This window comes from Notamacropus eugenii, chromosome 3 (assembly GCF_028372415.1).
Source record: "Notamacropus eugenii isolate mMacEug1 chromosome 3, mMacEug1.pri_v2, whole genome shotgun sequence".
NCBI lineage: Eukaryota > Metazoa > Chordata > Mammalia > Diprotodontia > Macropodidae > Notamacropus > Notamacropus eugenii.
In genome coordinates, this window is record NC_092874.1 from 310645373 (window position 1) to 310671692 (window position 26320).

General features: G+C 40.8%; 1 protein-coding gene across 5 annotated transcripts; it reads right to left on the reverse strand.

Annotated features, from left to right (window-relative positions):
* Positions 1-12716: 12716 nt before the first annotated feature.
* LOC140496631 (uncharacterized) lies at positions 12717-25300 on the reverse strand. 5 transcript variants are annotated; one of them, XM_072596648.1, is made up of 5 exons: positions 23210-25300; positions 22645-22719; positions 20615-20741; positions 20257-20352; positions 12717-17129 (listed from the first exon to the last, which is right to left on the reverse strand). In XM_072596648.1, exons 2-5 carry the CDS (start codon positions 22684-22686, stop codon positions 15208-15210), a joined length of 2187 nt encoding a protein of 728 aa, XP_072452749.1. In that variant the 5' UTR covers positions 22687-22719; positions 23210-25300; the 3' UTR covers positions 12717-15207. The 5 variants fall into 5 exon arrangements, with proteins under 5 accessions (XP_072452749.1, XP_072452750.1, XP_072452752.1 ...); XM_072596649.1 differs by having other exon boundaries at positions 22551-22719; XM_072596651.1 differs by lacking the exon at positions 23210-25300 and adding an exon at positions 23020-23139 and having other exon boundaries at positions 22551-22719.
* Between the last annotated feature and the right edge of the window lie 1020 nt (positions 25301-26320).

The window sequence follows — 26320 nt, forward strand, 5'->3', positions numbered from 1 at the left end:
CTCCACAGAGAAGAGAGGAAATCCCAGAATTTCTGCTCTAGCCTTGGCCTGTATATAAATAAACCACAGGTATCTATCACATTCAGGATCACTGGAAGCATCTTTGCATCCATATTCAGGGAATGGACATTTCTTTTCCCAGATGAACATCTCACAGATCACCTTGGGAAGATCTTCAGAAAAAAGGTTCTCTTTATCTGGTAGGTGTTTCATTGATCCAATGGATCCTGGCATAGTTATGCAAGATAGATATGGGACCAATTTATGGGAACCATCTTTGATCATTTAGAAAGCCCAGGGCAACAACCCCAGAGTGGTAGGAGCCCATCTTCCTGAGGAAATATCCAAGATATTTTTTTTGTTTAAAGAGTGCAGAAAGTTATAGGTTTTCATCATGGCCCAGCTTCTTACTAGCTGTATAAACTTGGAGAAACTTCTTTCACTCCCTAGGCCAGTTACCTTCTAAAATCAACAAAAATAAGACTTTCTCTGTCCACAATCATAAAGATATTCTGGGAGGTGTGGGTGGGAGGGAAATGAAAGAGAATAAGCATTTATAAAGAATCAGTTATGTGCCAGGGACTCTTTAAAGTGCTTTGCATGTGTTACATTTCATCCTCATAACAATTCTACAAGGGAGGCACCATTATGAGCCCCATTTTATACATGAGGAAACTGAGACCAACCAAAGGTGAGTTTCCTATGGTCACATATCAGGTAAAGAAATGTCTGTGGCCAGATTTCTCTCAATTCTTCCTGTCTCCAGGTCTGTGGGAGCTGACTGAGGATGAAAGTTATGGACGCTAATCATTGCCAAATGGGTATCAAAGCACATAGAGCCCTGGGCTTGGAGTCACAAAGACTTGGGTTCAAATGCCACCTTAGACCCTAGCTGTGTGACATTGGGCAAGTCACTTAACCTCTGCTTCCCGCACTTTCCTCATCATAGAATAACATAATATAATAATAGCAATGACCTCTTAGGGTTGTCGTGAGGATCAAATGAGGTAATAATTTTTAAGTCTTTAAGTGCCTGCTATATAATAGGCACAGAACACCTGCTGGTTATAATTATTGTTATTTCTTCTTCATTGTTATTGATTAGCACCATTTCCAATTCTCTTTAATTTTTACTTTCTTTTGACTTAATTGTAGGTATGTTTCATACTTCTTAGAATTTTCTTGATTAAATGCTCAAAACTGGTCTCATGTAAGTCATGTTTAAATCTTCAAAGAGTCTCCCATGATCATTCAACTTGATTTAGTTTGACAAAATAACTCATGATATAGATTATGTACCTACTACACTCAGGGCTCTTCACCAGATAGCAAAATAGTAGTAAAAAAACCCCTGAATCTAAGGAGTCTGTCCCCAAGAGGCTCAAAGTTGAAGAGAGAGACTATACCAAGAGTATCAGTAACTTAAATTCAGAGGAGGAAATGATGTGGTAAGTGGGAGTTACATGATGTAATCTAGAAAAGGAAAGGAAACTTCCAACCACTTGGACTGGTGAGGTGGGATGTAGTTTCTTTTTCCTTTTAATATTCAAGTCTCTCTTAAAGCAAAAACACAGCCATGTATGAATGAAATGAGTAGGAAATACTGATTTTTAATATTCTTCTAATTCAGGTGAAGACAACTTGACAAATTGGTGCATTGCTCTTGTAGGAAAAAAACAAACCAGGCTTCAAACACAGAAGAGATCATGATGACCAATCGCCCAGGAAACTCACACATAAGGTTTCAGCAAAACACTCATTCCCATTTACAGTGCTATGAAAAGGGCACATCAGTTCTGAGACAGGATATGCCATCAACCAATTCCTCAAGAAGAACTCAGAGGTGTAACTCAGAAGTTGCACAAAATGCTGGTCAAGCACAAGGTAAGATTCTAAAACTCAATCTTAGAAGATGCTCAATTTGTTGCCTACATACTTTAATAACATTTTCTGATTTTTCATTCATTTCTTGAGCTTGATAATGCAATCAGTGACAGAATATTTCATTGAACCACAAGCCTGGAGTCAGAATCAGACAAAACCAGATTTGGAAAGGACCTCAGTGGTGGTTGCATAGTCTGAGTTGTGACTCAGTTGTTCCTTCACCATTCCCTAACCCTGCCCCTTAACAGCATTCCTGAAATGGAGGCTTGCAGGGTTTGATAGCAAATTATCATTTGAAAGACATATGTTTGGATCCTTACTCTATAACTTCTGTGAAGTCAAGTGTAATCAGTTCAGCTCCCTGTGCCCACATGTATAAAATGAGGTGTTAATTTGTCCTTGTCCATGGATCCTTGCCCCTTGACATTTTGGCACTAAGTAGATTCAGGGAGTTGTCTGAGGTCCTGAAGATTTTTGAAAATCACCTCAGGGTAAAGGAAAGCATTTCTTAAGGGTCTGATATGTGCCAACCACTGTGCTAAGTATTTTACAGATATAGCCTCATTCACCTCCTCTCAAGGACCTGAAATTAGCTAGGAGAGGCTAACATAAAAACAAACGATTATTATGCAGTCAAAGTTGGAATGTGCACAAATTAAGTCTAAAGGGTTGGTTTTTATTTAGAGAAGGGTCTTATGGAAAGGGATACAGTTCCTTCCTCTGTGTTCTATAACCAGAGACTTCTGAATCCAAGATCACTGATGTGAATGAAGGAATTAATCAGTAACTACTTGCTCCTTATTTTGTCTCAAATTGATCATGTATCAACCGAACTTCCTCATCTTTCCTATGAAACCCACTTATTCTCCTAGCCTTGCTTTTTTCTCTCCTTACAGTCACCCAACTTTAATCTCAGAGTCATGGCTCAATTCCTCACTCACCCCATATTCACAAATGACTCAAAAGTCTTATTGCTTCTATATCCATGACATGTCCTCAAGCACTCACTTGATCATGTCATCCCTGTACTCATTAAACTCCAGTGACTTTATTTTACCTTCAGCATCAAATATAAAACCCTCTGATTGGTGTTCAAAACCCTTCATAGTCTAACACTTCCTATCTTTCCAGACATCTTACACTTTACACCTTCTCCATCTATTCTTTAATCCAGTGTCTCTGGCCTCTTTGCTGTTCTACCCACAAGACCTTCTATCTCCTGACTCTGGGCATTTACCCTGGCTGTCGTCCCTGCCCAGAATTCCCTCCTTTCTTTTCTCTCTGTTTCCTTCCAGTTTCCCTAAAATCTTACCCTTAACAGGAAGCCTTTTCTAAACCCTTTTATTTCTAATGCCTTCACTCTTTTAATTATTGTCCATTTATAGCTTACTTGTACATGATTGCTTTTCTCCTTTTTAGGTTAGGAATTCTTCAAAGACAGGCAATATCTCTTGCTTTCACTTGTATACGAGGTACATAGCTCACAGCTTGTCACATAATAGACATTTAGAAAAAACTTATTGACTGCTCTTGCCCAATGTCTCTCCCTTTCCCTCAGACCTCAGCAGCTAATGCTAACTCAAGGGGCCATCACCTCTCTTTCAGACTCTTTCCACCTTCTCCTCTCTGATCTCTTCTCTTTCACTCACTCTGTTCTCCAATCTATCTTCCACACACCTCTTCCAATGTGATCTTCTGAAGGCTTGGCTCAGATGACATCATTGACTTCCCCCCAAAATCTAATGGCTCTCTATTGCCCTGAATCACTTATGAACTCTTCTCATTGGCATTTAATCTCTTCTCAATCTGATTACAATCTGCCTTTCCTTCCTGAATATACATCATTCTCCTTCCTACACCCAACTCACCAACCATACTGACCTTTTTTGCCACTCTGTATGGACAACACTCATTGCCTTTGCACTGGCTCTCTTCCATGGCTGAAATGCTCTCTCTCTCTCTCTCTCTCTCTCTCTCTCTCTCTCTCTCTCTCTTCAATTCATCAAGGAGGCTTCTGACTTCCTTCAAAACTCAACTAAATCACCACCTTGTATTTGAGGACTTTTCTTACGCTGTTTCTGGAGCCTCCCCCCTCTCTAATCCCCAGACTTCCTGTGGTTTCTGAAAATCTTTTTGTGCATATTTTGAGAGGTATGTGGTCCCTCCCTATGTAGATGTGTGTTCCTCAGGGACAGGGACTCTTTCCTATGCTGGAGTCTGTCTATCCCTGTGCCTGGCATAGGGCCCTCAACACAGTCCTTGATAATTCTTGACTGATTAGTTAATTGACTCATTTCTTCCCATGCAGGTGTACCAAGGACCTCCAATGGCCAGATGGCTGATAGAAGGAGCTCATTTCATCCCAGTGAAGCTCAGATCTACAAAATGACATTTGAACAAGTTGTAAGCTCCATCCTTCAGTTTCTTGGAAAGGATTCACAGTACATAGCATCTGTTGACCCAAGCCAGTCAAAATCACGGAAGCGGAAACAGAATTCCAAGGTAGCTTTCTAGCACAAAGAGACTTTTCAGTATGAATCCAGTCTACATGGCCTTTGTCTTGGATGTTTTTTCATTTATTGTTTCATTGTATTGACCAATTTACTGAGTTTCATTAGATTGATTAGTATTAGAGTGGTCAAGTAGGAAGATGGATGGCTTTAGAGTCACTGTACTTGCCACCAGATCCTGGTTCTGATGACTTGAATGGCCTCAAGCATGTTGGCTTATGGGCCTCAGTTTCTTCAAGTGCAAAGTGACTAATTTGGAGCGGATGACGTCTAAGTGTCTTTTCATTTCAGAAACTGTATCTTATTAGCTTGTTATACTCAAACACTGTTTTATTCATCTCAAAAGATGATTTTGAGAAGGGTTTCATCTGATTCCCTAAAGGCACCATGACAACAGGAAGGGAGGATGAGCCCCTATTATGATTGCTCTCCCTGTTCCTACTTCAATCCAGTCTTCACTGAGGTGCTTCCAAAGTTACTTTCCTAAAGCAAGCTCTGAACATGTCCCTTCCCATTAAGTATATTTAAGGGCTCTCTATTGCTTCTAGAATCAATAGCACAGAAATCTCTTCATAACCTGCCCCTTCTCACTTTTCTACTCTGAGAATATTTATATAATATTTGTGGATAAAATAACACTTTTATACTGCCTAGCATAGTGCTGGAAAATAGTGGGCATTTAAGACTCCATTTTCTTTCCTCCCCCTCTCCTTCCTTTTGTCCTTTCCTTCCTGTTCTCCTTTTCTTCCTTCCTTCTTCCTTATTTTTTCCTTCCTTCCCTCCTCCCACCCTTCTCTCTCCTTTTCTTCCTTCTGTCCTATCCTTCTTCCTGTTTTTCCTTTCTTTCCTTCTTCTCTTCCTCCCTCCCTTTCCCTCCTTCTTCGCCTTCCACTTTATGATCCAGCTGCCATTGCCTGGTTGCTCTTCCTCACACAGTGCTCCACCTCCCATCTCTGCCTTTGCACCGACTTTCTCCCATGCCTGGATTGCTCTACCTCCTCACCTCTTTCTCTTACCTTCTCTGAATTCCCTCAAGACTCATCCTAAGTTCTTCCTTCAGCAGGAGGCCTTCCCCAATCCCCCACCTGCCTATGCCTTTTCCTCCCAGATTAGCTTCAATTCACACTATATATATCTTGTCTATACCTCATAATGTGCATGGCTGCTCCTTTAGTAGACTGGGAGCTCTCAGAGAGCAGCACTGTCTTTTAAGTCTCTCTTGTAGTCCCATTGATCAGCACATTATCAAGCAGGTGGCTTGCTGCCATCTCTTCCCTCTTCCTGCCCTATTACTGAGCCTCCTGGTTCTCTTCTCAAGCTCTTCCTTTTGTCCCACAGGATTCAGTCCTGTCCTGGACAGACTGTTGCCTTCTCATTCCTTCAGATTTTCTCTGGAGCTTCCTGTGTAGAGTATTTTGTCCATGTGGATCCTTTCATGACAATAACAACAATCATCATTATAATAGCCATTGTTATCACTATTCCAGAATTAGTATGTATTTTATGCTTCAATGTTTGTAGAACTTTACATATGATAATTCATTCGTTCTTCACTACAACCTTGGGAGGTACATGCCATTATTATTCCCATTTTACAGTTGAAGAAACTGAGGCAGGTGAAATGACTTGATCTGGGTCATACAGCTACAAAATATTCCTTCCATTCCACTTTAGTTACTGTTTTTCATTTCACCTTTCATCATGGTCTTTCAATTATCACCCATCAAAATTCACACGAGACATCAGCTACATGTTGCCATCCATTCTTAACACCTTCTCACTTCTGGTTTTGTTTTCATTTCAGGTCTCAGAGACAACAGATCAGGCTCCCAAGAAAAGGATACAAAAGAAAGAACAGCTGAGTAGTTTGGCCTTTCACCCTCAGCCCTTTTCACCATCTAATTTCCCCTAAGCAGTAATTAAATACCATCTTAGATCAATTAACCAGCACCTATGAGCTCTCTGCTGTGTACTTGGTGCTGTGCTGGGCACTCAGGAGGAAAAACTAATGAGAAACAGTCCCTGTCCTCAAGTAGCTTACTTTCTATCTGGGAAGAGAACAAAGACATAAATCACATATGTATATATGTATGTATGTGTGTCCTATACAAAGAGTAAACACAGTGAAACATTGACTGGCAAGGCGCTAGCATGGGGGAACAGCCCAGACTGAGAAGCAAAATCAAAGGACTTTCAAACAAACCAGAAGTACAACTATGTCTTGAAGGAAGTCACTGACCCTATCATAAACCTCATTGTAATATAGCGTTAGCCCACTTATCACCATTTTCTAAGACACAAAGACTCAATTTTTAAGAATTGTATTGATATCTTTGCTCTTTTAAAAATCACTTGCATGTCACCATGTTCAACACCTTCCCAAAGAGTTATCCGTGGATGTAAAAAAGAAATGAAGGGAAAGGAAATTTCATGAAAACTAACTAGCATTTGAGAAACATGTCATTATATCCTGAGTTTCACACCCATAGTCTTTTACCTCAGAAAAGAAACAGGACAAAGGGTACCTTCCAATATCTGTGCTTCTTGGTAATTCTTATTTTGCATGTCTATTTAGCCTCTTGTTTTTGTCATTCTTCCCATTAATATCGCTGTCACAATCAGGTATATTCATCCTGGTTTCCATGATAACCTATTGTCATCTTCATCCTGTTTCTCCCACTTGCTTCTGCCTTCCGATATTTAGGTTGGTCAGTGAACTCACTCTTTCCTCCCACTGCTCTCCTTATGCAGCCTTCCCTTTGTTCCTTCATTGTATTGATATCAGCTGCTCTGTTTGGCTTTTAAAGCATCTCATGATCTGACTGCAACCCAATGTCCCAGACCAATGTAACATTGCACTCCCTCAGGCATTCTACATATTGCCTCTCTATGTCACTCACCTCCAAGTTCTGTGCCTTGGAAATAGGCTCTCCCCAAGACCTGGAGAGGTCTTCCTTATCATCTCAAACTCTTGGAATTCCTAGATTGCTTCCTGATTTATGTCAAATTCCACCTCTAGCAAGATATGTTTCCCTGAGTCCTCTCAGTGTTATCACCACCTTTCCCCTTCCTGGGATTAACCTAGAAACAACTCTGAGTTCTCATTTTATTTATCTTTATAGAGCAAATGCTGTGGCGTTCCAGCCTCCCAACAACACTAACCATCAAGAAACCACCACTGATGCGGAAATAAGAACCAGAGCTATGGAAATGTCTCCTTCCACAAACCTCCAGCTAAGACCCTACATTCATTAACCCCAGAGGAGCAAGATCTGGAGACTACAGAGTCAGCACTGGAGCACTACATTCTCAGCAACCACTACTACTGAAGACCCATAAAAGAATGTTTGGACCACCAAACTATGGACCACCATAGACTATGTCAATATCAACATCAGAAATTCCTATATTTTCTGTTTGTTTCTCCCAATGAGACTGAAAGCTCTTGGAAAGCAGGAACTGTCTGGATTTTCTGTTTATACCTCCACCACACTGTACTGTGCTTGGTATAGTAAAACTTAATAAATATATAGTATAGTAAAAACTTAATAAATGCCCTTTTGTTTATTAGTCTATTTGTTCCTAATTTTTGCATCCTGCCAGTAGAATGTAAAAGATAGTGACTGTTTTCTTTTGGTCCTTGTAGCCTCAGCACATAGCTAAGTGTCTGACATTTAAGAGGTGTTTAATGAATACTTGCTAATTAAGTGGCTATTAAAGGTGACTATGGAGACAAATTCTCCCCAGCACAATAAGAGTTGATTGATATCTGTGGAAGCCTACATTCTCTCATATTGGCTCTACCCTGCACCCTCCATCCCCTCTTTCATTCATAGATCACTTCATTGTCCCACTTATTTCACCTGTTTTTGGATTTAGTTTTTGATGGATTTTCTGCATAAGAATATCAAGCTTCTTTCTTTCAACAAGTGATTATTAAGCTTTTACTTTGTGCAAGTGACTATTCAAAGTGCTTGGGTTTCAAAGATAAAAATCAGATACCTGAGTGTCCTTAGGGAGCTGATATTCTGTGGAAGGAAAATATGTTTTATATGATGAGATTGTCACAAGTTTGTGTTTGTGAAGACAGAGTTGTGGTAGGGAGATTAAGAGGTGGTGTTTTCATCATTTAAACTGCTGAATCATTTTTTATTAATTAATTAATTTATTTTTAGTTTTCAACAGTTGTTTCCACAAGATTTTGAGTTCCAGATTTTCTCCCTATCTCTCCCCTCTGCCCACCCCAAGACAGAGTGCATTCTGATTACCCCTTCTCCCAATCTGCCCTCCCTTCTATCACACCCCTCCCTTCTCTTATCCCCTTCCCCTCTATTTCCTTGTAGGTCAAGATAGATATCTAGACCCCATTGCCTGTATATCTTATTTTCCAGTTGCATGTAAAAACAATTTTTAACATTAGCTTTCAACTTTGAGTTCCAACTTCCCTCCATTCCTCCCTCCCCACCTATCCCCACTGAGAAAGCAAGCAATTTGATAGACTATACATGTGTAGTCATGCAAAACACTTCCATAACAGTGATATTGTGAAAGACTAACTCTATATTTTCCTGCACCCTATCCTGCCCCCCATTTATGCCATTCTCTCTTTTGACCCTATCCCTCCTCAAAAGTTTTAACTTCTAATTACCCTCTCCTCTCATTTGCCCTCTCTTCTACCATCCCCCGCCCCCTACTTTCCTGCAGTGTAAGGTAGATTTTCATACAAAATTGAATGTGCCTGTTATTCTCTCATTAAACCAAATTCAATGAGAGTAAGGTTCACTCTTTCCCTCACACCTCTCCCCTCTATTGAAAAAGCTTTTTCTTTCTTCTTCATGTGAGAGATAATTTAGCCCATTCTCTTTCTCCTTTTCTCTTTCTCCCAAAATATTCCTCTTCCACCTCTTATTTTTTTAGATATCCTCTTTTCATATTCAACTCACCCTGTGCACTTTCTCTTTCTCTCTGCAAGCTGTTGACTCATTTTTTCATGATTTTCCTACATCACTCTCACTTCTCTTCCCAATTTTTCCTCTACTTCCCTTACTTGAATGTCAAAATCCTTTTTGAACTCTTCCATGACCTGAGACCGATTCATATTATTCTTGCGGGCTTTGGATATAGGAGCTTTGACTTTGTTGTCTTCTTCTGTTAGCACATTTTGGTCTTCCTTGTCGCCAAAGTAAGATTCTATAGTCTGATTCTTTGTTTTTTGCTCATTTCCCCAGTCATTTACTTCACTTTTGAGCTCTTTGTCAAGGTAGTTCTCTGCTTCCAGTGGGGGTGAGGTGTCAGCCACTCAATCCCCCCACAATCTGCAGACCTAGAGCTCCAGAAACAGCTGCTGCTTCTGCTGCTATGGCTGCCTCAGACTCCTCCACCCTCTCCATCACGCTGGATGTGGGGCCAGACCACTCTCTCACTCAGGTCTGACAGGTTTCATCCACTGATCTTCCAATTTGTCCTAGGTGTTTTGGGGTCATGACGTCTGGAAACCATCACAGGTGCCAGTGATTCAGGCCCCCCTAGGCCTACTAAGGTCGTGTCTGTGCTAGTGTAACCCATGCTGGACTGTGCTCTACTCCCAGCCCAGTTCAATAGATGCTTTCTGTTGACCTTTCAGGCTGTCTTGGGCTGGAGATTTGCTTCACTCCATGATTCTGTGGGTTCTTCAGCTTCAGAACTTGTTTATAGTCATTTTTTACAGGTATTTGGCTGGGTTTTGGTGGAGAGCTGTAGCAAGTCCCTGCTTTTACTCTTCCATCTTGGCTCTGCCTCCCCTCATCTCACCGAATTATTTTTGAAAGACCAAAAGCATGAGTCTAGTATGAACATGCACACAAGTTAGCAATGGGTTTAAAGTCAGAAAACCAATGAATCCATAAAGCATCCATTGAATGTATCTAATGTTGCAGGCATTAGAAATGAGAACAAGGGAAGCCACTGGATTTACACAATCTGAATGAAAGCCAGGCATGCTGATTCTAGCCTGTTTACGAGTCATTTGTATTTTCAGTGATCTTTGAGGGCTTGGTGGTCTCAGTACCATCAGTCTTCCTTCCAACTCTATAAAGCAACACTTTCCATGACTCGTTATTGATGGTCTACCAGAAAACTTGTGCCTGCTTTCATCTTGGAGTTGTTGGAGCAGAGGTTGACTGAACATGAACTTGAAGATAATGCATTTTACAACTAAAGTTACATTGGGAGTGAGAATGGCTCCAGTGTGTGTGAAGTTAGGCTAACAGGCTTTATTAATTCTTCTTTACACATCCCAAAAGCTTTGTCCATGATTCTTTAGTTGACGTGATGCTCTGAGTCTACATCAAAACACCATTCCTCTGAATTCACCCATAAAATGGAAATTGAAAGTAGAATGGATTAAAACCAGAATCCTATAATATACTGTTTATAAGAAACACATTTGAAGCACAGACACACACACAAAGGATAGGTAAGGGATTGGGACAGAATATACTATACTTCAAAGATGCCTCCGACTCTAATCTCAGACAAAGCAAAAGCAAAAACTAGATCTAATTAAAAGAGACAAGGAAGGAAACTAGACCTTGCTAAAAGGTATCATAGACAACGAGGTAATGTCCATGCTAAGTATATATATGCACCAATGGAATAGCATGTAAAATTTTAAGGGAGAAGTTAAATGAGTAGCAGAAAACTGTATTGGTGAGGGACTTCAACTTTCCCCTCTCAGAACTAGACATATCTAACAAAAAAGAGAAAGAAGCAAATAGACTTCTAGAAAAGTTAGACATGACAGATTTCTGAAGAAAACTTAATGATAATAGAAAGAAATATATCTTTTTCTCAGCAGTACATGGCACCTGAACAAAAATTGACCATGTGTTAGGATATTAAAAACCTCATAAGCAAATGCAGAAAAGCAGAAATATTAAATGCATCCTTTTGAGATCTTAACATAATAAAAATGACATTCAGTAAAGGACAGTGGAAAGATAGATTAAAAATTAATTGGAAACTAAAGAATCTAATCCTAAAGAATGAATGGGTCAAAGAACAAACCTTAGAAGCAATCAATAATTTCATTAAAGAGAATGACAACAATGAGATAACTTATCAAATTCTATAGGATGCAGCCAAAGCAGTACGTAGGGGAAATTTTATATTTTTAAGTATTTACATCAGTAAAATAGAGAAAAATGTAGATCAATGAATTGGATATGCAACTAGAAAAAACAAATTTAAAATCTTCAATTAAACACCAAATTAGAAATCCTAAAAAACCAAAGGAGAAATTAATAAAATTGAAAGTAAGAAAGTCACTGAACTAATAAATAAAGCTAGAAGCTGGTTTTATGGGGGAAAACAATAAAATAGGTAAATCATTGGTTAATTTTTTTTTAAAAAAGGAAAGAAGAAGCTAAATTAACAGTATCAACAATAAAAAGGGTGAATTCATCATCAATAAAGAGATATTAAAACCATTATTAGGAATTATTTCATCCAATTATATGCCAATAAACCTGACAATCTAAATGATGTGGATATTTACAAAAGTGTAAATTGCCCAGATTGAGGAAATAGAATACTTAAATACTGTAATAGTCTAAACTTAGAAAGAAGAAACTGAACAAATCAATGAACGAATTCATGAAGAAAATTCACCAGGGGCAGATGGATTCATAAGCAAATTCTACCAAACATTCAAAGTGCAATTAATCACAATACTATATGAACTATTTAGAAAAACAGACAAAGGAATCCTATCAAATTCTTTTTACAACAAAAATATGATGCTGATACCTAAACTAGGAAGAGCAAAAACAGAAAAAAAAACTATAGACCAATTTTCCTAATGACTATTGATGCAAAAAATGTAAGTAATATACTAATAAGGAGATTACAGCAATATATCACAAGGATCATACACTATGACAGATGTAATTTATACCAAGAATGAAGGGCTGGTTCAATATTAGGAAAATTATCAGTATAATTGATCATATTTATAACCAAATCAGCTGAAAGCATATGATTATTTCAATACATGCAGAAAAAGCCTTTGAGAAAATACAACATCCATTTCTACATAGGAGGAGAGCATAGGAATAAATGGTGCTTACCTTAAAATAATGAGTAATACTTATCTAAAACTATCAGCAGGCATTATTTGTAAAGCAAAAAGCTAGAAACCTTCCCAATACAATTGGGGTGAAGCAAGGATGTCCATTATCACCACTATTGTTCTAGAAATGTTAGCTATAGCTAGCTATAACAATAAAAGAAGCAAAATAAATGGAACAAATTAGAATAGGCAATGAGGAAACAAAACTATCACTCTTTGAAGGTGATATGATGGTATATTTAGAGAATGAACTTAAAAACTAGTTGAAATAATTAACAATTTTAGCAAAGTTGCAGGATACAAAGTAAACCCATATAAATCGTAAGCATTTCTATATATTTCCAACAAGGTCCAGTAGCAAGAAATGAAAGAAAAATTCCATTTAGAATAATTGTAGAGAATATAAAATACTTGGAGTCTACCTGCAAAGACAAACCCAGAAACTATATAAACACAATTACAAAACACTATTCACACAAATAAAGTTAGATCTAAACAACATAATAAAAACGGCAAATCTATCTGAATGAATCTACTTACTCAGTGCAATACCAATCAAACTACCAAAAAGAATTATTTTAGAGAGCTAGGAAAAAAATAACAAAATTCATCTGGCAGAACACAAGGTCAAAAATATCAAGGGAATCAATAAAAAAATAAAACACATGTGAAAGTAGCCTATTTGTAGTGGGTCCCAAAATGTATTATAAAATTTATTATCCAAGCCATCTGATACTAGGTAAAAAAAAGAGAATGATGGATTAGTGAAATAGAGTAGTTACACAGTACATTGTCGGAAATGACCATGATAATCAAGTGTTTGAGAAACTCAAAGACACAAGCTTTTGGATCAAAAGTCGCTGGGAAAACTTTAAAACAGTATGGCAAATTAGGAGAGCATGGAATAGTTTGCTTGTCAGATCTATGGATAAGGGAAGAATTTAGGATCAAACAAGATAGAGAAAAGATTACTAAATGCAAGATGGATCATTTCGATTATATAAAATTAAAAAAGTTTTACACAAACAAAACCAATGCAACCAAAATTAGAAGGAAATTAGAAGATTTGGGGAAAATTTTTTATAGCAAGTATCTCTGATAAAGATCTCATTTCTTAAATATATAGAGAACTAATCAAATTTATAAGAGTACAGGTAATTCCCCAATTGATATGTGGTGAAAGGACATGAACAGTTTTCAGACAATGAAATCAAAACTATCTATAGTCATATGAAAAAATGTTCATGGAGATTATAGAAATGCAAATCAAAACAGTTCTGAGGTACCACCTCATACCTACCAGATTGGCTAATATGACAAAAGAGAAAATTCATAAATGTTGGAAGGCATGTAGGAAAACTGGGACATTATATCACTATTGGTGGAGTTCTGAACTGATCCAATCATTCTGGAGAGGAATTTGGAACTAATCCCAAAGGGTTATAAAATTGTGTATTTCTTTTGATCTAGCAACACCAAAAAGATTTTTAAGGGAAAAAATCTATTTCCCCCAAAATATTTACAGCATCTCTGTTTTTGGTAGCTAAGGATGGGAAATCAAGGGGATTCAAGGGACAAGATAGAACAGTATAGGAAAGTACTAGATGGGATATTGTCTATTTGCATAATACAGAACAGTCAAAGACAAATTCTTCAATTGATCAAATGTTTCTTAAGCATTAGCCTGATGATTTCAAAAAGCTTCCTCTGGAGAACAGTCTTGCTCCTACCTCAGTTTTTATTGTATTTCTGGATCAACTGGCATAGCCAGGCTCAGCAATCACGAGCATAAGCTGATGTGGGAGGGACAAATCAAGTTCTGTAGACACTAACTAAATCTTATCCTCTCTACCTAACTACCAAACCAAATGAGTCTCTGCCATGGGGTTGATCAGTTGCAATATAAGGGCTTCTACATATGTGTCAGTTGTGTGGGGCCATAGCTTTATAACTGGAGGGGATAAAAAGGTAGGGGATTTAATAGGCAGGAAAGGGGAAAACAGGATAAGGATAGGGAGGAATCTAAGGAACAGCTGCTTGGATTGAATAAGGCTTTCCTTCAAGTTCTGAAATTTGCTTCTACTACAGGAATTATTTTAAACTTTTAAGTATAATGGAATAAATTGATCAATAGTAATAAGTATATTTATAGTCAAAGGAGCACAGTTCACTATTAAATAAACTTGTTCATCAATTTAGGACAACATAATCAGGGTGACCCTGCTCATGTGAAGTTATGAACAGTTATGGAAAATCAGGGGTCATAAGCTATACTACCAGCTACTTCATCCAGATCATGACTTGAGATTCAGCTATGATGAATGACTTACAGGTCCTTTTCCTCTGTCCTTGGCATCCTCCACTTCCTTCTGATAGAAGAAGAAAATCTTTCCCTTAATCACTCACAATCACAGAATTTCTTTTCACTTTGAATTCTCTGATATACAGAGGTTGTTGGTAAAGCCTCTCCATGTTCATTGCACCCATGTTCATTGCATGTTCATTTTACTCCATGATGCAGCTGGTGATGTACAATAAGAGTTATCCTCAGGTCAAAGACTTTCCCATAGAATCTTCACTCAAAAAGTTGATTTCCCACGCAAATCTTATGATGTTTCACGAGGGAAGAGCTGCTACTGAATGCTTTTCCACAGTAATTCCACTGAAGAGGTTTCTTCCAATATGAATTAGCTGATGGTTCCTACATTAGGAGTCTGTGATGAAGGTGTTTCCACATTTATATTGTTTTTCTCCAGTGTGAATTTTCTGAGGTTCTGTAAGAATTCCCTTCTGGTTGTAGGACTGCCTACATTCATTGCATTCAGAGGGTTTCTCTCTGGCATGAATTCTCTGATGTGTGGCAAGATCTCCACAGTGCCTAAATGTCAACTCACATGCAGAGCAATGAAAGAGTTTCTTTCCGATGTGAATTATCTGGTGTGATCTGAGAGATGAGCCTGTGGCAAAGGCTTTCCCACAATCATCACATCCATATGGCTTCTCTCCAGTGTGACTTCTCTTGTGATCAATAAGGGCTGCCCCTCGGTCAAAGCCTTTTCCACATACATTACATTCAAAGGGCTTCTCACCAGTATGAATTCTCTGGTGTACTGTGAGGTTTCCTTTCTGGCTAAAGGCTTTTCCACATATACAACACCCAAAAGGTTTCTCTCCAGTGTGAATTAATTGATGGGATCTAAGGGTTGAGGTACTCTTGAAGATTTTCCCACATTCATTACATTCATAAGGTTTCTCTCCAGTATGAATCTTCTTATGTTCAGTGAGAACTGTCCTCCAGTTGAAGCTTTTCCCACATTCATTACAAGTGAAAGGTTTCTCTCCAGTATGAATTCTCATGTGCTCAATAAGAGTTACCCTTTGGCTAAAGGCTTTCCCACATTTGTTACAATCAAAAGCTTTTTCTCCAGTATGGGTTCTCTGATGTTTAATGAGGTTGCCTCGCTGATTGAAAGCTATTCCACATTCACTGCACTCAAATGGTTTCTTTCCAGTATGAATTAGTTGATGCCTTTTGAGGGACATGCATTTGCTGAAGACTTTGCCACAATCATTACATTTGTACAGTTTCTCTCCTGTGTGAATTCTTTTGTGCTCAATAAGTCTTTCCCTCTGGCTGAAGGTTTTCTTACATTCACTACATTCGAAGAACTTCTCTTTGGAATGAATCCTCTTGTGCATGGTAAAGTTCCCTCTTTGGTTAAAGAACATCCCACATTCACTGCACTCAAAGGTTTTCTTTGAAGTATGACTTTTCTGATGAGTCCTGAGGGCTGAACGATTACTAAAGGTTTTCCCACAATCATCACATCCATATGGCTTTTCTCCAGTATGAATTCTCATATGTCCCATAAGGTTTGTCTTCCGGTTGAAGCTTTTCCCACATTCACTACATGTAAAGGGTTTCTCACCAGTGTGAATTCTCTTATGTTCAATAAGACTTCCCCTCTGGATGAAAGCTTTCCCACATTCATCACATTCAAAGGGTTTCTCTCCAGTATGAATTCGTTGATGTTTAGTGAGGTTTCCCTTCTGAGTGAAGGCTCTCCCACAGTCACTGCACTCAAAGGGTTTATTTCCAGTATGAATTATCTGATGTTTCCTTAGGGATGAGCTGTTCCCAAGGATTTTCCCACAGTCATTACATTCAAATACCTTTGTACTTGTGTGCTTTCTGTGAGGCTGAATAGGAGCTGGACAATAACTGGAGGAATCACTGTACTTATTCTCTGAGGAGATTCTATTCAACTGAAGTAAGTCAGAAAATGGTTTGAAACTCTTTCCATATGTAGCAAATTTCTGGAAACTTCTTTCTGTACAAATCACTGACAATGAATTAAAGGGTGATTTTACATTGAAGCTCTGCTCCAATGTAGTATATTCATTGAAAAGATGACCAGTTTCTTCACTGGTGATAGCAAGCTGCCTGGATTGTCTCTTCTTGCTCCCATTCTGTCTCTCTAGCCTAACAGGATATTCCCAGGCTTCCCCAAATCTGGACTCCCTTATGTCATCTTTTGCCAGACTTTGTGTGGATAATTCACTTAGAGAAATACTTTCTTCTGGAGTCAGCTCTTCAGTTGGACACCTCTCATTCTGTTTACAGAAATCTGAAAGGAGGAAAAGAAACAAGATCAATATTGACTAGTTTCTATTACTTACTAGAAGTAAATGCTTTACATCCAGTTGTTAGAGTCCATCTCCTTAATTAAGAAGGATGACTATCAGGGGCAGCTTGGTGATTCAGGGGATAAAGCACTGGCCCAGGAGTCAGGAGGATCTGAGTTCAAATCTGGCCTCAGACACTAGCTGCATGACCCTGGGTAAGTCACTTAACCTCAATAACCTCCCCCCAAAAGAAGGATGGCTATCATGATAGAATACTGATAGAATACTGGCAAGGGGGAATCTAAAGACAATATAAGGGACAGGACCCAATGCAGCCTGGAGGAACAGCACCACAAAACACTCCCACAGAAGCAGTAAGGTTCATGTCATTCTTCCAGTTAAGATGGTAATGTACATACTCACGTGCACATAGACATGTACCCAGTAAATATCTGAAAAAGTACCCAAAAAGAACAAAGAAAAATAAACAGAAACAAAAACAAGCTCCTCTGTCCAGGCCAGAACTGCACAATAAAAAAATGGATAGAAGCCTGAGGAAGTGAGATGAGGGCTACTAGGACAAACCCCAGTAAACAAAAGTGAAGCTAGCAAATATAGGGAGAATGGCCTTGAAAGGGGAAGTAAGAGGAGAAAAAAGAAAACATCAAAACACAATGAAGAAGTAGTATGTATTAAAAGGAGTCCAACAGGAAAACACAGACAAAAACAATAATTTTACAAACCAAAGACTAAGTTTTGAAAAGATAGGACTATAAGAACAACTAGAAGAAAATAAAGTGAGAATTATTATTTTTAGTAAATTATAATTGAAGACAGTGGAGGAAAAAAATTGGAAAGAAAATAGTTTAGAACACGAAAAAGAAAGTCTAGTCAAAATGTTGGATTCCATGAAAAACATTCAAGAACTAAAGAAGCATAATCAGACTCACAAAAGATTATGCTACAAGTAGCACAGAAGAGAGAAAATCTTGGAATATAACACTCCTAAAGGCAAAAGAAATCCTACAATCAAGAAAGATACTTGCAGAAATGAGCATAATCATACAGGGAAAAAAATGGACATTCAAGTATTTCTAATGCAAAGAACCAAGAAACCTTAAAACAGAAACTTATTTTTTTTACTGAGGATGACTGCAAATAAAAATTAAAATAATCAAAAGATAGTAAATAAATTGATTCTAAAGAATTGGTAGATCAAAGAATGAATCATAGAAATAACAAGTAACGTCATCAAAGAAAATGACAACGAGAGAACATACCAAAACTTTTGGGAAAATATGGGAGGGAGGGGAGAATTATTTCTCTAGTCACTTTGGGAAAAGTAAACAAATAAACAAAAAAGCACACAGAGAGAAGAGATCAATGAATTGGACAACAAAAAGAGATAAAAGCTCCAACTAAACGCAAAAATATAAATTCTGAAAATCAAAGAAATAAGTAAAACTGAAAGCAAAAAAAAAAAATCCAATAAGGTGATACCTAGTAGCTGGACTTTAAAAAACTAATAAAATAAGCCATTTTCTAATGTGATTTTTTTTAAAAAAAAGAAAAGTAAACTACCAATCAAAATGAAAAGAACTCATAATCAATGAAGAAATAAAGAAAATCTGAAACTAGGCAGCCCAATTATATGCCAACAAAAATGATAAATCAATGAATATTTTAAAACAGATAATACAGAGATGAACAGAACATGAAATCAAGAATTTATAAACTCAATCTCAGAACAAGAATTTGAATGAGTCATAAAAGTTCCACAAATAAAACAACCCAGAACCAGGTGGATGTAACACAAATAAGTGCATTCTATCAAAAATTTAAAGAACAATTCATTCTAATATTATTTAAATTGTTTACAAAAATAGAGAAAGAAGAGTTGAGCACATGCCCATGCAATGAGCATCACCCTAGCATCATCATAATTACACCATAAATGAGTGCAGGAGAGCAACCAGCACATCCTCCAGTGCAGCCCAAACTGGATTAAACTCTAATTGGGAAATACATAAGAAAAGAAATACATAAAAATCCATTGTGACAAAGATAATATTGATATATAGTTTTCTATTCTTTATTAGTTTAATGGCCCATTTCTATTTAAATGTGACACCATTGGTTTAAAGAATCTTTTGCTCAAAAATTAAACAATAAACTAAGAAATGAACTGAAACAGTAACTCTACTAAAATAGCAGGATATAAAAGGCCCCCCACAGTGTTCATCAGCCATTTATCATCCTATGTCAACAAAAAACAACAGGAAGAGAGAGAACAAAAAGAAACTCCTTTCCAAATAACTACAGAAGGTATAAACTATGTGGGAGTCTGCCTCCCAAAACACAGGCAGGGTCCAAATAAATACAGCTACATAACACTTTCCCCGTAGGTAAGCTTTCCTGGAACCACAAGCCCGGATTGCTTCCCATACATTTCCAAGTCATGCCACCACAGATGTAACTCAGCCCTTCCCCTCTCCCTTGTCCCACTAGCTTTATTTTCTTTTTTATTTTAATATTTTATTTTTCTCCAATTACATGTAAGAATAATTTTTAACATTTTTTTTTTTAAAGTTTTTTAAGTTCCAAATTTTCTCTCTGCCTCCCTCTCCTTTCCCCTCCCTGAGACAATAAGCAATCTGATACAGCTTAGACACACACAATCACTTTGTGGTTTTGTCCCACTGGCTTTACTGACATGTCTTTCATCATCAGAATGGGTAAGGATTGTCTGTTTGGCTTGTATTTGTATCCACAGTGTTAGGTATTAATAAGCACTTAATAAATGTTGTACATTCTCTACATAAATGAGTTTATGTAATTCATTCACTTGTTATATTAGTAGAGACAAAAACATTGAGAGATAAACTACATATGATTGGACTGCATCTGAACTCAGGTCTTGCCTGATCCCAAGCTGAGCACTATTAGCCCACCTGGCCTTCCCTTGGAATGGGATGTATGGGAAGCTGCAGAGTAAAGCCGAGAGGCCTCAGGGACTCAATTTCCTTTCTAAGTCTAAATCAGATGATGTCCATGGGGGGTGGGGAGGAACCTGACCAGAAGGAGAGAAGAGGAAGCCATAGGCCAGTGACAAGAGCATCTCTCACTCACCCAGACAGCTGCTTTGGTGGCCTCCTCTCTCTGGTCTCCAAGGTGCTTCTCCCCTCTCCAGCCGGGAGATCACAGCGGGTTTGCAACCTGAAATTCCTGTTCAGATACCAAGAAACAGCAGATGACACATACAGGATGTCTTCTGTCATCTGGTCAATACCCTGTGAGTGAATGGTGAGCCCACCCTCCTACCATACAAAGCAAAGAAAGCCCTGCCCCAAGGCCTGGGGGCCTCTAAGCACACTCCCCACAAGCTGGGACTCCAGGAGAACCTCTCAGATACTCCCACCCCCACCCTAGCAGCTGACAGTCAGTGAGACCATAAGGAGACCCCAGAACCATCCTGAGTGCTCCTTACCCAGGGACACAAGGATGTCATAGGTCTCCAGCATCACCTCCCTGTATAGGTCTTGCTGCTCAGGATGCAGGTGCCCCCACTCCTCCCAGGTGAAGACCACAGCCACATCCTTGAAGGTCACCACTCCCTGGAATGCCAAACACATCCTATTCAGGCAGGGGGCAGCCTCGTCAGGCATGGCCTGGGTGGGGGTGGGGGATGGACACAAACTGGGCAGGAGTCACACACAGCTAGGGACTCACCCCTGCATACTCCATATCTATCACTGAAGACTCTATCACTTGCTGCCTTAGGAACACAATTGTGACTACACCAGTGCTCCTGCTTGCCTTGAGAAGATGTCCCAGAGCGAGACTCAAGACCATCATGCACTATTCTCCAGCCTTCCCCCAAACACACACACAGCGATCAAAATTTACCTCCCCGGTGTGAAATGGAAATTCTACCCATTCTGACAATTATGGAAAATTACTGGGCCAGAGTCTAGCTGCTCTGGACTTCAGAATTCATGAAGTCCAACCCCTCATTTTACAAATGAGGAAACTGAGAGCCATGGAGGGGAAGTGACTTGTCTGAGGTGGGCTCTGAACCCAAGTCTTCCTGACCTCAAGTCCAGGGCTGTAACCACTAGTCCACACTGCCTCCTCCTGGATGCAAATCCTCTTCTTCTTAACAGATTCACCCCTAACTTGACTGGATTGGTTAAAATATGCATTTCAGAGCTCAGCGCACACAGCCCTTCTTCAGCCAGAGGCTGTTGGCCCACATGGCATCCCCTGCCCCCAAACCCTCTAAACACCTGTTATGATGTGCACCCAGGGCAATCAAATCCCCTTATGACAAAAGCAGGGCTCTCCAGGATTTAAGGCTGGAATGACAGGTTTAAAACTAGGAAAACATCCATCTAATTACATAGCAAAGGACAGGAATTGAAGAATACCTGAAATCAAGAAACAAGGTCTAATGACACAGCACTTTTCCTTATTCAAAAGGCAAAGAAAAAAGAGGTCGTAGAATGAAAAGTTATATTTCAAAGTAAAATTACAATATTTTGCATAAATGATGAGCCTGATCCTGTGAAGCCAAGGCCCAGGAAAGAACCCTAGTTCTGAAGGGAACACAAAAAGGACAACTTTGAAAGTTCCACAGGGAAGTGTATGAGTGTGTGTGTGTGTGTGTGTGTGTGTGTGTGTGTGTGTGTGTGTTAAGAGACCAAGCACGTGAAATGGAAATTTTGTTTCAAACAGAATTCTTTTCTGAGTTCTGCATTGTGGGTGAAAATGCTCTTCCGGAGGTATTTAAAAACTGAATTTTAAAAGACAATTTTAAAAACCCATGGACAAGCAGGACACATGGGAGTTATCTACCACTCCTTCCTTCCTTTCCTCCCTCCCTTCCTTCCTCACGATGCTCATGTTTAATTAACGTAAATAAAGAATATGGAAGAAATGAGAGTCAGGCAGCGTCTGCATGACCCTCTCCCAGGCCACACCCAAACAATGGCTTGTGCCCCTGGCACCTGAGCCCCATCAATTCTGCAGAGAGAAAATTCAGAATTGAAGAGAAAGAGCAGGGCAGCAGCTGGGCTGAACCCCAAGCCTGTCTATACCACCTGCAGCCTACATCTACAGCTGCTACCTCACTCGGCTCTACCTAAGAAACCAACGTTAAATCAACACTGCCCCTTGTCCAAAGGGGTGCAAAGGGAGGCAGCGGAGTTTTCAGGTTGTACAATTCCTGTGACTGGAAGACCTGAGTCCAAATCCAAGCTCAGACACTTACAAGCTGTGTGACGCTGGGCAGGTCACACTACCTCAGTCTCTTCATTTTTAAAACAGTCCGTAAGAGCAGCAAGCTCGCTATCTCAACGGGTCGGGTCGCAAGGGTCAAGATGGTGAATATTTGTAAATCACTTCGCACAGTGTCTGGCCCTTACCAGGAGCTTAATACATGGTTTTTTTTTCCCCTTGCCCTCTCCAAAGCCTCCGGCTCCTGCTCCGCTCCTGAGGCCAGAGGAAGGTCCCTCTCACCTGGTGGGATGATGCCCGAGATCTGCTCTGTGGCTTGACCATCTCTCGTCGGAGGAGTTAGGTGGGGAGGGGGGACTGGGGAAAGAGAATCAAGGTAAGAGGCCCCCGCCCTGCCCTGCCTCCCCGCATCCTCAGGCTGTTTCCAGCACACCTAGCCTCCTCGCTGTACTTGGCCCCTTCACCCCCTGCCCACCCTACCCAAATGTGGTCCCAAGGGTCCCATCGCCCCCTCCCACCCACGTCTGGAACCTCTGTCCCCCAACCCCCAGGTAGATACATTCAGCAGTCCGAGGTCCCCTCCTCCTCCCCCCAGGCCCTGTCCGCTTTCCCCGACCCCCTCCTCCAGGAGCGCTAAATCTAGTCCGAGCCTCTCACTCCGCTGCGAGCAGGGACGCCCGGGACCACACCCAGCCGGGAACCCAGCCGAGCTCATTCCTGCTCTTCCCCCTCCCCCGCTCCGAGGAATTCTGGGTAGCGGAGACTGGGGGCGGGGCTTAACCAGTGTGCACGCGCTCACGCCCTTTAACGAAAAGGGAAACTGAGGTCACCTTCCATACACACCCACCCTTGATCGTTGCGGCCACAAGCACACCGGCGCCTGCCCAAGCTTCAATTTCTCCGCGAGTTCAGGAGATGGTCCCGGGTCAGGAGGTCCCAAAGAGGGTCTGCGTCCGGGCGATTCTGACCTCTGAGCCTTGTCCCTTCGCTTTGGAGAACCTCGGGGTCCTTCACTGTCAAAGGAGAGCGTGGGCTTGGGAGATCTGTGAGGCCCTGCTCTAAATTCCTTCTCGGTGGGCCTCAGTTTCCTCGTTTGTATTAGGTCGGAGCACCCACTACCGGCCCTGGTGCAAGGTGCGGGGGCCTAAACAGAGGTAACAATGGGGCGCAGACCCTCGGGTCAAAAGGGAGTCCTCCCCCTCTGTATCAGCCTCTTCCTAATCCCTTCCCTCTTCGGTCCAAGCCTGCGTCCTCCGGGGCCTAGACTGCCGAGCCCAGCCGGCTCTAGAACCCTTCACCAGCAGCAGAGTCCGGGGAAGGTCTGGGAAGGGAAACTGACCGAGCTGAAACTGATCACCCGGCAGCACACTGATTGGCTCGTGGACGCCGAGGGCCCGCCCCTACAGAGAGAGCTTCGGTTACGCCGAGCCGGGGTTAGGGTCCCTGTGGTGCATCTCGAGTTCCGGGCCTGGGGGGCAGCCAACACCGCCTAGGACTCGCCCACCAATTGTGCCCTGGGCCCTTGGAGGAGCTCTCGGTGCCAGAGGGTCTCCACCGGTGGCCCTCCATGGATGCCACGGTCAGTCACTGACCACCAGAGTCTGGGCTGCCATCCCTCCTTCCCCCCCCCAGTCCCTCAGCAGGTGCACAGTGTTAGGTCTTTAGGGTACATCTGGATCCCGGACTTTCCAACTTCAGTCGGAGACAAGCAGCTTACACCGGATGATGTCAGGGTCCAACAGCCAGACGGTGAGTTTGGATTCTGGGAACAGCACATTCCACTTTTCTGCCCGGTTGCAGCAGTGTAGCTAAGCCGGCACTAGGAAATTCAGCTCGTTCAGATAGGGCTATGGCCCTGATGGACCCCAGAGATCTTCCTGTAACTCCCAGACCTCGCCCAGGGATTCTGGAGCACTCGCGCACACACACACACACACACACACACACACACACACACACACACACACACACACACACACACACACACACACACACACACACACACACACACACACACACACACACACACACACACACACACACACACACACACACACACACACACACACACACACACCGCTGCCCGAGACACGAAGTACTTATTCCTCTCCCTACGCAGAAAGATTCCTCTTACCCCCCAGCATCCCCTAGAGAGTCTTGCGGGATTGCTCTAAGGAATTACGCGAACCTGGACATTTCGGTTTCCCCCTCTCAGTAATATGTCATCTAGGGAAGAAGGGAAAAACCATTTGACTTCCACACAGAGGTAAGCTTGTAACTTGGGACCCTTTAAAGGGGAAGACAGGCCAACCCCCAAAGGATTTAGGACGGGCCAAAAGTCATCCAAAGTCACACTGGCATTTCAGCCCACCACGGGGTCACATTACTTGCACTGCGGTAGATGTCTCAGGTTTCAAAAGCGTAATCGTGGCCCCAGCCCATGTTCCCTCTCCTCGAGCCAGAGCAGAGAGCACACCCTGCCTCCATTTGTGAAAGACATTTTGTGTCCCGGAGATTTGCTGATTAAAACGATTACCTAGATCTCACCCAGTTGTCTCGGTTGGGGATCTGTTTTCCTAGATTCTGCTTCTTGGGTGGGACAGCTGGGTGTGGGGTAGATTAAAGAGTATGAATGTGTTAGGCATAATTGTCATTGTCTCCCGCCCAAAATTCTTAGGAGAACGTTATTTTGACTGTTTTAAGTACACAAATTAAAAATAAAGGACACATGAAGAAAGAATTCCAGAGAAAGAATTGATAAATAGAAGTCGGTATAAAATAATTTTATATACTATACATATACATATATAGGTATATCTATGTCTAATGCTAGCTATCTCTAGGACTGGGAGGGAGAAGGAAGAAAAGAAGAAATTTCCGAGATTATTATATATTTAAGAGGAATACCAAGTTGTACACAATGGAATTGTAGTTCCTTTATCATACTGTGTTATGGAAATGAGTATTTTATTCCATAAATTAGAAAAAAATAAATTTTATAAAAATATGTGATGTGTAAGCCAAAAACTCTAGTGGTTCCCTATGGCCTAGGGGATCAAATACAAAATGTTGCGTTTGGCATTCGAAATCTTTCCCGACCAGCCCCAATTCCAGTCTTCTTACACCTCAATCCCCACCTCGCACTTTTTGATCCAGTGACACTGGTCTTCTGGCAGTTTCCCAAAGGAGACCTCTGGGCTCTGGAGTTTTTTCTCTGGCTGCCCTTGGGCCTGGAGTGCCCCCCTCCTCTTCTCTGACTACCGACCCCCTTCCAGTCTCCGCTAAACCCCGCCCCCTCTTATAGGCTCCTCTTCCGACTCCTCCTAATTCCCTTTAATTCCAGCGCCCTCCCTGTTTTCATTACTTCCTCTGGATAATGACCAAAGCTTATTTGTACAAATGTTTGCTTGTTGTCTCTTCCCTTAGATTGGGAGCTTCTTGAAGGCAGGAATGCTTTTTTTTTTGTATCCCTAGTGTTAAACACAGTGTTTAACAGTGCACTTGACAATGTTTAAGGAAAGACTGACTGATAGTTATTGGATGAGAGACAAAACCTTTTGGTTTGGGAGAAGACTTTGTTTCACACCTCTAACTTTTAAAAAGCCCCATGAGAATCTCTCCAGAAAAGAAAGAGCAAATGGCAGGGAAAAGAGAAATCCTTCGGTGGTCACCAGATGGACAAGGCTGACTGGACCAAAGCCCCAGGAGTAAAACGATTCTTGGAAAGTGAGTGCGTGTCTGTGTGTGCGTGTGTTTCATGTAGTTCAACCCATAACAGAAAACAAGTGTGGGAATGTGTTCATGTGCCCTCGGGTAACCTTATGCAAGTCACTTAATTGCCTCAGTTTCTTTATCTGTAAAATGGGAATAATAGCAGCACCTACTTTGAAGGGCTGTTGCAAGGATCAAATGAGATGTCTGTAAAGTGCTTAGCCCACTTGCTGGAACATAGTAGGTG